General features: G+C 34.9%; 3 protein-coding genes and 2 non-coding genes across 5 annotated transcripts in view; 3 read left to right on the top strand and 2 right to left on the bottom strand.

Annotated features, from left to right (window-relative positions):
* Positions 1 to 16: 16 nt before the first annotated feature.
* Positions 17 to 10,316, top strand: LOC135660672 (cytochrome f). Its single transcript, XM_065176407.1, has one exon. The coding sequence runs from the start codon at positions 524 to 526 to the stop codon at positions 1,484 to 1,486; it is 963 nt and encodes a 320-aa protein (XP_065032479.1). The 5' UTR covers positions 17 to 523; the 3' UTR covers positions 1,487 to 10,316.
* TRNAW-CCA (transfer RNA tryptophan (anticodon CCA)) lies at positions 5,230 to 5,303 on the bottom strand. Its single transcript has one exon. It is a non-coding gene; the product is annotated as a tRNA-Trp (tRNA).
* TRNAP-UGG (transfer RNA proline (anticodon UGG)) lies at positions 5,468 to 5,541 on the bottom strand. The gene has a single exon. It is a non-coding gene; the product is annotated as a tRNA-Pro (tRNA).
* An 880-nt stretch (positions 10,317 to 11,196) lies between the features above and the next one.
* LOC135660671 (photosystem II CP47 reaction center protein) lies at positions 11,197 to 13,146 on the top strand. The gene has a single exon (XM_065176405.1). It carries the CDS (start codon positions 11,476 to 11,478, stop codon positions 13,000 to 13,002), a length of 1,527 nt encoding a protein of 508 aa, XP_065032477.1. The 5' UTR covers positions 11,197 to 11,475; the 3' UTR covers positions 13,003 to 13,146.
* Positions 13,147 to 13,798: 652 nt separating this feature from the next.
* LOC135660673 (cytochrome b6) overlaps positions 13,799 to 14,660 on the top strand; it is a 1,788-nt gene continuing 926 nt past the window's right edge. The window contains exon 1 of the mRNA XM_065176408.1: positions 13,799 to 13,936. Coding sequence (XP_065032480.1) covers positions 13,931 to 13,936 — 6 coding nt within the window. The 5' untranslated portion in view covers positions 13,799 to 13,930. The remainder of the gene's footprint in view (positions 13,937 to 14,660) is intronic.

Below are 14,660 nucleotides of genomic sequence, written 5' to 3'. Positions count from 1 at the left end.
AACTCGTCATTCTTAATTCTTGGGTTCAGGAATTCCTCTATAACTTAAGTGACACAATAAAAGCTTTTTCTATTCTTTTAGTTACTGATTTATGGATCGGATTTCACTCGACCCATGGTTGGGAACTAATGATTGGTTCGGTCTACAACGATTTTGGATTGGATCATAACGATCAAATTATATCTGGTCTTGTTTCCACTTTTCCAGTTATTCTAGATACAATTGTGAAATATTGGATCTTCCTTTTTTTAAATCGTGTATCTCCTTCGCTTGTAGTAATTTATCATTCAATGAATGAATAAAGAACTCATTTGATCTTATTATATCAATCAAATCAGAATCTTTCTTCGTGTATAAAGAAAGTATTTTCAATTTGACTTAATTCTTTATACTTTTATCTGTTCAAGGTATTCGTCCTATATTCCAGTACAATTATTCCAGTACAATGACAGACTCGTGTATAGGGAACTATACTAGCTACCTATCTAATTTATTGTAGAAATTCGGGGATCAATGATTGGACATGCAAAATAAAAATACTTTTTCTTGGGTAAAGGAAGAGATGACTCGATCCATTTCTGTATCGATCATGATATATGTAATAACTCGGGCATCTATTTCAAATGCATATCCCATTTTTGCGCAGCAGGGTTATGAAAACCCGCGAGAAGCAACGGGACGAATTGTATGTGCCAATTGCCATTTAGCTAATAAACCCGTGGATATTGAAGTTCCGCAAGCTGTGCTTCCTGATACTGTATTTGAAGCAGTTGTTCGAATCCCTTATGATAAGCAACTGAAACAAGTTCTTGCTAATGGTAAAAAGGGGACTTTGAATGTGGGGGCTGTTCTCATTTTACCCGACGGATTCGAATTAGCCCCCCTTGATCGTATTTCTCCTGAGTTGAAAGAAAAGATAGGAAATCTGTCTTTTCAGAGTTATCGTCCCAACAAAAGAAATATTATTGTGATAGGTCCTGTTCCCGGTCAGAAATATAGTGAAATCGTCTTTCCCATTCTTTCCCCCGACCCTGCTACGAAGAAAGACGTTCACTTCTTAAAATATCCCATATACGTAGGTGGGAACAGAGGAAGGGGTCAGATTTATCCTGATGGTAGCAAAAGTAACAATACAGTCTATAATGCTACATCAGCAGGTATAGTAAGCAGAATAGTACGTAAAGAAAAAGGGGGATATGAAATAACCATAGTTGATGCATCGGATGGACATCAAGTGGTTGATATTATACCTCCAGGACCAGAACTTCTTGTTTCAGAGGGTGAATCCATCAAGCTTGATCAACCATTAACAAGCAATCCCAATGTGGGAGGCTTTGGTCAGGGAGATGCAGAAATAGTGCTTCAAGACCCATTACGGGTCCAAGGTCTTTTGTTCTTCTTGGCATCTGTTATTTTGGCACAAGTTTTTTTGGTTCTTAAAAAGAAACAGTTTGAAAAGGTTCAATTGTACGAAATGAATTTCTAGGTGCAGAGATTCCTTAACATCAAGTTGGTAAAAAGCGCCGAATTTTTTTTGATCCATACAATTATGTATGATCAAAAAATCTGTAAACCTTTTTGGTTGCTTTGTTTATACTTTTTTTTCGTTTTGCGGGATGTCTGGAATTCATTACTTGTATCCTATTCTTAGTAATAGACAATAGACATACAAAGAAAGAGAATACAGAGCAAGGATGGGAAAAATGAAAGAAAGAAATCCTTTTAGGAGGGATTACTAGTCTTACGAGTCTTCTATTCGACACAAGAAAAGGGCGGAAAATCCTTTTTCTTGTGTCGTCTTATATCGAAATAATAATGATTTTTTCTCCTGTTCGTCAAAGATTACCATTCCTTCTTTTCCGGGTCCACCAGAACTCTTTTGGTTAGATTCATAGGAAGTTGTGGACAAACAAAAAGAGAGAAAGGATTAGGGGAATAATTGATTGAGCAAATAGAACTTCTTCAATTAACTTAAACTTTTAACTTAGAGAAATTATTCAAGAGAAATTATTCAAACAAATTATATTATAGAGTTTTATAGAGTAAGTTCTATAGAGTAAGTTCTATTAGTAGTTTAGTATAGAAATTATTTGCAGGATGTCTCATGCGTAGAAATCTATATAATATTGTATTATTCAGAAAATCCATTGATTACTCTTTTCTTGTTTCTTCATAAGAGTTAATATTATGGAGGAAAGGAAGAACAGAGACTATGAATCAATCAATAGATTCAATTCTTCAAAAACATTATTAAGAAACAAAAGAATAGAGTGGTTTGAAACATCAGAGCAAAGGATCCGTTTTGTCATTTCATTTCTACGAATATAATATTTTGATTATGTTGACTGGCCAATTTGTATGTTATGGAATAGATCATAATCTTCCTATAAGAGTAAGAAAAGAACTCAACGGGACCTTATCGCTCTAATTAGACAAAGGAGGGTAAGGTCCCGTTGAGTTCTTTTCTTACTCTTTCATGTCTACAATCCGGTTTATCCGATTACTAGAGAGATGAACCCAACCCAGAATATGAACCGTAAAAGAAAACACCTATTAAACCGATCACAGGAATACCAGTTACAGTACCAACCAGCCAAAGAGGAATCCTTCCAGTAGTATCGGCCATTTCCCCTACTTTCCTCCACATTTTCTCAAATGGTCGTGCTAGAGACAAAAACAGTCATGGATAATTATGAGGATGGTATCTTTCCGAATGGGATAAGAGAATTCCTACTATTCTCTTTCTTTCTTTCAATTGAAGAAATAATTGGAAAATAAAACAGCAAGTACAAAAATGAGTAATAAACCCCAGTATAGACTGGTACGATTCAATTCAACATTTTGTTCATTCGGGTTTGATTGTGTCATAGCTCTATAATTCAAATTAGGTTTATCGTTGGATGAACTGCATTGCTGATATTGACCCCAAAAAAGAAACGGTAGGTACAGCTAGTCCGTGAACAGCCAACCATCGCACTGTAAAAATTGGATAGGTTCGATCTATGGTCATTGGGGGCCTCCTAAAAGGATTTACTAAATTCATCAAGTTGTTCCAAAGAATCAAAACGGCCGGTTATCAATGGAATACCTTGTCGGCTCTCTGTGAAATACTCGTTTGGCCGAGGACTTCCAAACACGTCGTAAGCTAAACCCGTACTGACGAATAACCAACCCGCAATGAATAGGGAAGGTATAGTAATGCTATGAATGACCCAGTATCGAATACTGGTAATAATATCAGCAAAAGAACGTTCTCCCGTGCTTCCAGACATTCTGAGCTCCACAAATTTTTGTACATTCAAAAAAGGGAATCGATTCCTTGAAAGATGGGATCAGTAAATGGAAAACTACTGATATTGCATCTTTGTGAGATCGTCAATTTTGTACCAAAGGTTTATTTCAAGTATACCGAATCAGTATAGCTATCCTTCCTCTGGCACAGCAACGCAGTCTCGATCGGTACCGAAATGCTACATAATTCTTTTCTTCTTTTTTTGTTCCTTGTCTATGCATAACTCTATGTTATTCAATAGATCAATAGAAAATTACTCAAATTCCTTATAAGATTTCCATTATTGGATTCATAATAGAAAGTAAAGATCTTGGAAAAGCGTGAATCGATGGTTTCTAATAATTTATGAAGCATATTATAATATTCACACAATTCAATTATATGTATGCGAAATCTATAATAAACCCATTTTTTGGTTAAAAGTTTTTTTGTTCAAATCTTTTTATTTCAAGTAATTGGTTGGTCGTATAATACAATAAATATACTGTAATACAAAATACAATAGTATATACTATATTAGTGAAAGAAACAGAACATGAAAGAAACAGAACCCAGTTGGAACAATCCATATTCGTGATGCAACCGTTATTGTATTAGATCCAAAACAAAGGTTCTTTCTTGACCAAACTAGAAGTATGGAACTCCATGATATGGAAAGACAGAATATAGAATCTAAAAGGATAATGGAAGTTGTTCGTCTTTGAATCGAGTTGGACCTGAAAAAAAAGAATAAAAATATAAAAATGAAAAATAGAGTAAAGGTTTTATTTTTTTCGATAGATCGTGGGACACCTTTTTCTTTTCATTCGAAATATTATGTTATGGGCAATTAAGCAACCTATTACTGTACTGAGTCCAATGAGTTAAAATAAATAAAAGGTAAATAGTATCAGGCCGTTCGTTCCAAAAAGGATTAGATCCTATTGAAATAGAAAGGAAATGATTAAAATGGAATTTTCAAATCCAATTCTTTTATTCCAAAATTACTTAAATTACTTATATTTTATTTAATATTTTATTTAATATTTAAGTATAAGTCCATAAGTAATTTAAGTTTTGAATGAAGTTACACGGCACAGTTCTTAATTACTATTACTTTTACTTATACTTTATATTTTACTTACTTTTACTATTACTTTATTCAACTCACAAATACTTTATTCAACTCACAAATTCCACAATGAATCTGTTGATTCCGAATCATAGGATCGGTCAATGTCACAGCAGATGAATCGAATTTTTCTACCTATGTCACTCTTAGTTAGTCTTATCTATAATGACTGATGAATCCAGAATTTTCAATTGGAACTAAACTAATTCTGTCAATTGATTTTTTCTTGCCGTCGTATTTTGTAAAAATTGAAACTTAGGTAAGTGTTTTATCAACATATGTAGCAAAAGAACATATCTAATTTAGCTCTTTCATGCTTACTATAACTAGTTATTTCGGTTTTCTACTGGCTGCTTTAACTATAACCTCAGCTCTATTCATTGGTTTGAACAAGATACGACTTATTTGAAATGAATTGAATGAAAAATTGATAAAAACGAATATTTCTCTGAGATTCCGGGTATTCTATGGTTCTTTCTCACATCAATTGCCAATTCTTGGTCATTGAGATTCACGGATAATTCAGATTAATATTTAGGGATAGATCTTACCTTTCTTTTTATCCCCTTAAACAAACCGAAATGATTGAAGTTTTTCTATTTGGAATCGTCTTAGGTCTAATTCCTATTACTTTAGCAGGATTATTCGTAACCGCATATTTACAATATAGACGTGGTGATCAGTTGGACCTTTGATTGAGTAATATTTCTTTCTTTTTTTGATTGACCTCCTGCAGGAAGGAGGTCAAATTCAAGTTACAATTCAACTTTTTGTTTTGTTAAATTATTAATTATTTTATTGTGATTCGACATCAAATAAACCGAATCACGCTCTGTAGGATTTGAACCTACGACATCGGGTTTTGGAGACCCGCGTTCTACCGAACTGAACTAAGAGCGCTTTCTTATCCTTATGACAGGAGATACGACTGTACTGTAAAGAAAAGTAATTTTTCTACCCCCAATACGTCTTGCATACATATAGTATGCAAGACCGGAAGATTATGTCCAATTTTAATCGATCTCAATGAATCCCTCGTTACTGCCCATGGGAGAAGTAATAGGTAGGGATGACAGGATTTGAACCCGTGACATTTTGTACCCAAAACAAACGCGCTACCAAGCTGCGCTACATCCCTTTTCAAAATTGTTGTACAGTTTCATTGTACAAAATCCCTGTCTTGTTTTCCATATCGTCATTTTCTCCTCCATCTATATACAATTTTCTTGTCATTTCTTCTTTTTGGTTTCATATAATAAAAGAATTATATACATCTGAAACCTAACGTATAAAAAAGTTAATATTTATCAGTAATGCTCAGGAACAAGGGATTAGATTTTTTTTCTTTTACAAAAAAAGAAAAAAATCTATTGCTTCATTGTACATATCTATTTTAGTTAGGAATCCTGTTTAGTTAGGAATTCCGTGTAAAAAAATACAAATGATCTTGAACTACAGCATCTGACCATATATGTATTACAATCCATAATAGAAGGAGGATTTTCAATGCGAGATATAAAAACATATCTCTCCGTGGCACCTGTGCTAAGTACTCTATGGTTTGGGTCTTTAGCAGGCCTATTGATAGAAATTAATCGGTTATTTCCGGATGCCTTGTCATTCCCCTTTTTTTAATTCTAGTTATTGATTGATATGCGAAGAAATGAAGAAAATTAGAGATACAATTCCACGTGACTAAAATTTCGAATTTCGCCCCTATTTTTTCAGTTCTTTAGGATAGGAAGGAAAAGAAAAAAGTGTATTGAACCTCAGCAAAAATGTGGTAGATCGAAGATCGAATTTTGGAGAACAGAAATGAAAATGTGGATCCAGTCTACGGCGAGTTCCACGAAATCATAGCATAGAAAGAAGATATTTAACTTAAATAATAAATAAAATAAATATTAATAAAATATTGAGATTTAGGATAGGAACAATTGAGAGTTAGAAAGAAATTGTATTATTTAATTATTACTCCATTAAATTATTACTTTATTATTCTAGTAAAATTGTTACTCCATTAATATAATATTAATTATCATTATATAATGAAATGATAATTGCAACGAAATACTTAGAAATTCCATTTCTAGTTAGTAACTTCTATCGATTTTTTTTGTTCTTTTCTTCTTCTTCAGCTCGGATCGAAAATAGAAGAGTTAAGCCGATCCAAAATTCAAAGGAGGTTCATGGCCAAGGGTAAAGATGTCAGAGTCATAGTTATTTTGGAATGTACCAGTTGTGCCCGAAATGATGTCAATAAAGAATCGCCAGGTATTTCTAGATATATTACTCAAAAGAATCGACACAATACGCCTGGTCGATTAGAATTGAGAAAATTTTGTCGCTATTGTAACAAGCATACGATTCATGGAGAAATAAAGAAATAGATCGAACAGAACGCGTGTGCGCTCTCGCCAAGGAAGAGGAAGAACTTAACATATATTTAGAAGAACTTAACATATATTTAACATACTTAACATATATTTAACATATATAATATACATAATGTATAATATACATAATGTATAAGATATATAATATACATAATGTATACAAATCAAAGCCTATTTTGGTCGGATCTGAACTGAAGTGAATAAAGAAATAGAATTTTAGAAATAAGGAATAAACCATGGATAAATCCAAGCAATCTTTTCGTAAATCCAAGCGATCTTTTCGTAGGCGTTTGCCCCCAATTGGATCGGGGGATCGAATCGATTATAGAAACATGAGTTTAATTAGTCGATTTATTAGTGAACAAGGAAAAATATTATCTAGGCGGGTGAATAGATTGACTTTGAAACAACAACGATTAATTACTATTGCTATAAAGCAAGCCCGTATTTTATCTTTGTTACCTTTTCTTAATAATGAGAAACAATTTGAGAGAGCCGAGTCGATCCCCAGAACTACTGGTCCTAGAACCAAAAATAAATAGACATACTCTTCAATTGACTCAAAACTCCAATTGTAACTCAAGCTCAGATTGATGTTTTGTTCGAAAAGGCCTAGAATCTAGAGCGGGTTCCTGTGTTATAAGAAACAAAAAATGGAGAAAATTTTTTTTATTGAAACATATTCGTTCATTCCTATTACTATCTTAATTTCTTTTTATTCTATTTTCCCGGAGTTCCTTCTCCGGGGAATTCTGTTTCAATCATTCCTGTACTGTATATTACTTTAGAATCTACTTTATTTGATGATCTTGTTGGAAATCATGTAAAGACAATTCTTATTTGATATAGCTATTTGTGCAGGTATTTTACGATTAAGAAGCAATTGCTTCTTGTACAGATTGTGTATTAATCTACTATAACTATACAATACCTTATTATCACGAGTTACTGCATTTATCCGAGTGATCCACAAACGACGAAAATCCCTCTTTTGCCTGCCTCTATCTCGATGAGAGGAAGCCAAAGCTCTCATTTTCTGTTGAGTAATCGTTCGAGTAAGTCTTGAATGAGCTCCTCTAGAGGTTGATGCAAATAAACGAATTTTTGTTCGACGTCTCCGAGCTGTATATCCCCGTCTAACTCTGGTCATTGAATCAAATTAAACCTTAATGAATAACTAATTGATTTCGATTCTTTCAGTCATCCTTTTCCCCTCTCACGGTCGATTAATAACAAAACGGATTATTCCGATATATAAAATATAAATTCCAATGGCTTTTGCTACTATAACCTTCCTGACCACAATTTTTTATTCCGTCCAGGCATTTCACCTGCAAATAAGAAATTATAATGATACTCAAAAAAAATAGTGGGTTCCATCGTTTCTATGGTTACTTCTTAAACGGTGAGGTCCTCTCTATACACCGGAGCCTCTTCTTTCATTTAACCAAATGGTATTGTGAACTTGTATAGTTCACACTCTTTGGCTCTACCCATCAATTATAGAGTAATAACTCTTTTCACACTAAGAGTTATCTATACAGTGACGGCATTTAATTAGGAAAGTTGGCTAGGTAGCTGACCCTCTTAGTCCGCTCTTTTAACAATAGGCGCATAATCTTTTTGCTTCTTATAATACTATTTCCTCCGCTTAATGGATAACTATTTGCTACCAATGGGGAATTGCTTTTCATCTCAAATCTAGGTGATTGGATTTGCACCAATGGAAACCATAAATTCCATACACAATATAGGTATATGATAGATCTTTTCCATTTACCCTATTCATTGGTACCGGTCATTGACACTGGAAAAATTGTCTCATTTGTTCGAACTCATGATCTGAACGAGTCGCACATACACCCTAGTACATGTTCCTCGACGCTGAGGACATCCTCTAAGAGCGGGAGATTTCGTAACATTTCTTATCGGCTGTCTTGCGTTTCTAATAAGTTGTTTAATAGTTGGCATGTCGTATATATATATATGTATATATAGAATTAGAATGGAATGGGTTGGTTTAGATCGATCTTAACCTGATGATTGGATTGATGATTATGAATTTTTTCTATTCAATACCAAATCACAGAAAATTCGAATTATGGTTTGAAATGGATTTACACGAAATCCCCGGTATTTTCATTTTCGACCGCTACGAGATCAACAATGCCATGAGCTTGGGCTTCTGTTGCTGACATAAAAACATCCCTTTCCATGTCTTCGGATACAACCCATAAAGGCTTGCCCGTTCTTTGTACATAAACCTTTGTGAGGGTTTCACGAAGTTTCAGTAGTTCTTCCATTTCCAGGACAAATTCCCCTGTTCGTGATTCATAAAAAGAACTAGCAGGTTGATGAATCATGACCCTAAATATATTGATATTGATATAACATCATGAACGGTTCCTCTATCTCGTATGATTGGGCTAATGTAAGGGATAAAAAAAAAATAACAAGAAGAAATTGAACAACCGTACAGGCATCTTCTGTGCGTTGCATACGGCTCCGCAATGGAATTTACTTTTTTCTTCTCTTCTATTCTATCTAAGAAAGAAAGAGAATCCATCTGATTCAGATCGTTGAATGATCCATTTACCACCCTTCCTTTCGTAGGAGTCAAAAATACTATGATGGTTCTGTTGCTTTATATATTTATCTCGTCTGTGATTTAGCAATCCCAAAGTGCCTTTCTGATACGATCAAATAAGGAAAACTGATCTTTTTTTTTTTCATTTTCGTACTCTTCCATAACATAAATATCAGAAAGAAACTTCTGGTGTGGAAGAAAAATGGTTTGTGACGCTGAAATGTACCCCCGACACATAAAATCAACAAATCGGAAATAACCTTTGTTTCATACTACTATCTCGATACAAAATCTCATGTTATGAAAAAACAATAATGGTTTGTTCATATCGAACTCGAAGTGCCATGCTATTATTACTTATTATTCATATTCAATATGGCGAAGGCATAGTCTTTCTTTTTTTTTTCAAATAAAAACTCATTGGCGCCAAGCGTGAGGGAATGCTAGACGTTTGGTAATTTCTCCTCCGATCAGAATGAAAGATCCCATAGAAGCGGCTAACCCCATGCATATTGTATGCACATCGGGTGGCACAAATTGCATAGTATCATAAATAGCTATTCCTGATACTACCCATCCGCCGGGAGAGTTTATAAACAAAAAAAGATCCCTAGTATTATCTTCTATACTGAGATATACCATGAGACCAACAATTTGATTTGAGATCTCGCTATTAACCTCTTGACCTAAAAAAAGTAATCTTTCTCGATGAAGTCGGTTGATTAGGACAAAATTGGTTCCTTTAGGAACTGTACGTGCACCTTTGGATGCATACGGTTCAAAAAAATTGCGAAAAAAGAATCAATGTGTCGATTCCAGTTCTATTTTTTTTTTTTTTTTTTCTGTAATAGGTTTTTGTTTTTCTAATAAAGCTTCCATTTTTAAAAAGACATGAGATGAGTTTTGGCTTCCTTACCTATAAAAAAAGAATTTACTGAACTTATTGAAATTGAACAAATCTCTCTCATTGATGTATTGTTTCATCGACATTCAAATCACGATGTAATTTTCTTGTTTCTGAATGGGCCTTTTCAATTCTTTTAGGTTCATGTTCTACTCCGGGAAAAGATCTGTCCGAATTCCATTTGCACATATAGGGCAAATGGTCTCAGTACCACTTCTTTTTGTTACGACTTTTTTTTTTCAATTCGTTTCATGCCTTTCCCCAATCATTCGATGTACTCATCATACTATTCCGTTGGTTATTGGTTGGACGTTTGAAATCACTCCTATAATAAGGATAAGAATCGTTTATGATACAAGCGGTAATCATACATTACATGGATTACCAATTTGGTATTTTCTGAACGGAGCCTGGATACTTTATTACTTTATTTTATCTGGATACTTTATTACTTTATTTTATTTTTATTTTTCCAAGTCAACCATAAATTCTCCTAATTGATCCTCAAAATAAATAAATTGATCTAATTGCACTTCACGCTCCGAATGATTGATGGTTCACTCAATACAATATTTCTTAGGCGAAACAGAGGATATTTCGATCGAGGGAGAGAACGGGTAAATTCCATATAACCCAATATGTCTGACAAGTCGCACTATAAGTCAACCCAAACTGCATCTTCCTCTCCAGGACTCCGAAAAGGTACTTTTGGAACACCAACGGGCATTAAATTAAAGAAAAAATTGAGTACTATACTTCACTTTAATGTGGAAACATAACAATGGCTTTATCGTCTTCATCCCTTTTTCTGTTTATTGTATTTTATACATAGATTTTTATACATAAATTGGAAGGTTTATTTTATAGAGTAAGACAGAATGAATAAAGAAAAATTTTAACTAACGGATCAATCGTTGGAGTAATAAACAAGTATCTATGCATTCGTTTCCCGAAAGTAGAACTAATCCTCCCATTGCGTATTGGTACTTATCGGGTATAGAATAGATCTGCTTCTCTTTGTTCTTACGAACAGAATTGTTCCATTATTTTCAATGGAACGGAATAAAAATTAACCCTTTCTCATACGGAATCTACTGAAAAGGTTAGATACATAGTATAGTCTTTTCCAATGCGATAAAATAAAGTGACATAGTGTCTATTTTTCTTTGATAAAGGGGTATTTCCATGGGTTTGCCTTGGTATCGTGTTCATACTGTCGTATTGAATGATCCCGGTCGATTGCTTTCTGTCCATATAATGCATACAGCCCTAGTTGCTGGTTGGGCCGGTTCGATGGCTTTATACGAATTAGCGGTTTTTGATCCCTCTGACCCCGCTCTTGATCCAATGTGGAGACAAGGTATGTTCGTTATACCCTTCATGACTCGTTTAGGAATAACCAATTCGTGGGGTGGTTGGAGTATTTCAGGAGGAACTGTAACGAATCCCGGTATTTGGAGTTATGAAGGTGTGGCAGGGGCACATATTGTGTTTTCTGGCTTGTGCTTCTTGGCAGCTATCTGGCATTGGGTGTATTGGGACCTAGAAATATTCTGTGATGAACGTACGGGCAAACCATCTTTGGATTTGCCTAAGATCTTTGGAATTCATTTATTTCTCTCAGGGTTGGCTTGCTTTGGCTTTGGCGCATTTCATGTAACAGGTTTGTATGGTCCTGGAATATGGGTGTCCGATCCTTATGGACTAACTGGAAAAGTACAACCCGTAAGTCCAGCGTGGGGCGCAGAAGGCTTTGATCCTTTTGTTCCCGGAGGAATAGCCTCTCATCATATTGCAGCGGGTACATTGGGCATATTAGCAGGCTTATTCCATCTTAGTGTCCGTCCGCCTCAACGTCTATACAAAGGATTACGTATGGGCAATATTGAAACTGTACTTTCCAGTAGTATCGCTGCTGTTTTTTTTGCAGCTTTCGTTGTTGCTGGAACTATGTGGTATGGTTCAGCAACTACCCCAATCGAATTATTTGGTCCCACTCGTTATCAGTGGGATCAGGGATACTTTCAGCAAGAAATATATCGAAGAGTTAGCGCCGGACTAGCCCAAAATCTGAGTTTATCGGAAGCTTGGTCTAAAATTCCCGAAAAATTAGCTTTTTATGATTACATTGGTAATAATCCAGCAAAAGGGGGATTATTCAGAGCAGGGTCAATGGACAACGGGGATGGAATAGCTGTTGGGTGGTTAGGACACCCCGTCTTTAGAGATAAAGAAGGGCGCGAGCTTTTTGTACGTCGTATGCCTACCTTTTTTGAAACATTTCCGGTAGTTTTGGTAGATGGAGACGGAATTGTTAGAGCCGATGTTCCTTTTAGAAGGGCAGAATCAAAGTATAGTGTTGAACAAGTAGGTGTAACTGTTGAGTTCTATGGTGGCGAACTCAATGGAGTCAGTTATAGTGATCCTGCGACTGTAAAAAAATATGCTAGACGTGCCCAATTAGGTGAAATTTTTGAATTAGATCGGGCTACTTTGAAATCTGATGGCGTTTTTCGTAGCAGTCCAAGGGGTTGGTTCACTTTTGGCCATGCTACGTTTGCTTTGCTCTTCTTTTTCGGACACATTTGGCATGGCGCTAGAACCTTGTTCAGAGATGTTTTTGCTGGCATTGATCCAGATTTGGATGCTCAAGTGGAATTTGGAGCATTCCAAAAACTTGGGGATCCAACTACAAAGAGACAAGTAGTCTGATACAACATTGCTCTGGTATCTTTCGCCTCTTTTTTTGATTTGACATAGGGTTAGGGTACTGAAGAAATCTTGACTTGAATCACCATCTTTTCTTTGACTCTTTCCTTTTCTTTATATGGTAAATGATGCCAAATGAATAGGTGTGGAAGCTATAATTGTAAACCACGATCGAATCTATGGAAGCATTGGTTTATACATTCCTTTTAGTCTCGACTTTAGGGATAATTTTTTTCGCTATCTTTTTTCGAGAACCGCCTAAGGTTCCAACTAAAAAATGAAATAATTTTTCATTATCTCAGTTGAAGTAATGAGTCTCCCCATATGGGAGGCTCATTACTTCAACTAGTCCCCGTGTTCTTCGAATGGATCTCTTAGTTGTTGTGAGGGTTGCCCAAAAGCGGTATATAAGGCGTACCCAGTAAAGCTTACAAGTAAACCAGATATGAAGATGGCGACTAGGGTTGCTGTTTCCATTTTTAGACAATTTCAAGATCACAATGGATCTACGATAAGATCGTTTATTTACAACTACAACGGAATGGTATACAAAGTCAACAGATCTCAACCAATGATTAAATAGGATTTATGGCTACACAAACCGTTGAGGATAGTTCTAGATCTGGGCCAAGACAAACTACTGTAGGGAATTTATTGAAACCATTGAATTCGGAATATGGTAAAGTAGCTCCGGGCTGGGGGACTACACCATTAATGGGAGTCGCAATGGCCCTATTTACGGTATTCCTATCTATTATTTTGGAAATTTATAATTCTTCCGTTTTACTGGATGGAATTACAATGAGTTAAGTTTATAAGAACTTTGAAGTCCTAGTTTTCAATCAAAAAAATTACTTTACTTAAAACTCGGATTTCTAGACCATTCTGGTAGTTCGACCGTGGAATTTATTTGTTTCGGTATCTCCGGAATATGAGTGTGTGACTTGTTATAATTGATCCTATTGATAATACAGAGAATGGTCCTGTTATCTCTATCGAGATGATTCTATTTCGTCGGATAGTTATTCTAGTATCTGGAGCACGGAATATATATAGAATATAGAATAGATTAATAAAAGAAATATTAAAACTATGATTCATACCTACTATTCAGACCTCGCAACCGGACTCAGAAATTTTCAAATAGATATTTCCTAAATCAAACGATTTTTCTTCCTTCGGACTTATTTTTTTCTTGACCGAAGGACAACTCTTTTTCTAGATTTTGTTGAGTCATTACATTCATCGAATAAGTGATCATCAAAGGGTTCTTACTCAGAGAACCTTTGAGTTTAGCTTGAGGCTTTGCTTTATTAAATTAAATCATCGTGGTTCTAGTATGAATCTGGGGTTTCAATTGATTCATAGGGTCTCAACAAGCAAATTCCTATCAATAGTAAAACAAGAATCAATCCGCATTACACAAAAAAACAAGAAATAAAATAACAAATAAAAAAATAGGGAAGAGAAGATTCAAAAGGCCTGTAATGATCAACATCAAAAGAGACAGATGAGCCAACTTGATATTTTGAGGCATTATCATACAAAGAAGAAATTTCTTATTTTTGTTACTTCGTATCTTCGGGTCGGGGCAAATCAAGCGGCTAAGCTAAGAAGTTTTTAACTTTCTATTACATATCCGTTGAAATCAGCATTTGTGT

Source organism: Musa acuminata, unplaced genomic scaffold (assembly GCF_036884655.1).
Source record: "Musa acuminata AAA Group cultivar baxijiao unplaced genomic scaffold, Cavendish_Baxijiao_AAA HiC_scaffold_499, whole genome shotgun sequence".
NCBI classification, from domain to species: domain Eukaryota; kingdom Viridiplantae; phylum Streptophyta; class Magnoliopsida; order Zingiberales; family Musaceae; genus Musa; species Musa acuminata.
The sequence above is the reverse complement of the archived record's forward strand: the minus strand, read 5'-3'. Positions and strand labels throughout refer to the sequence as shown.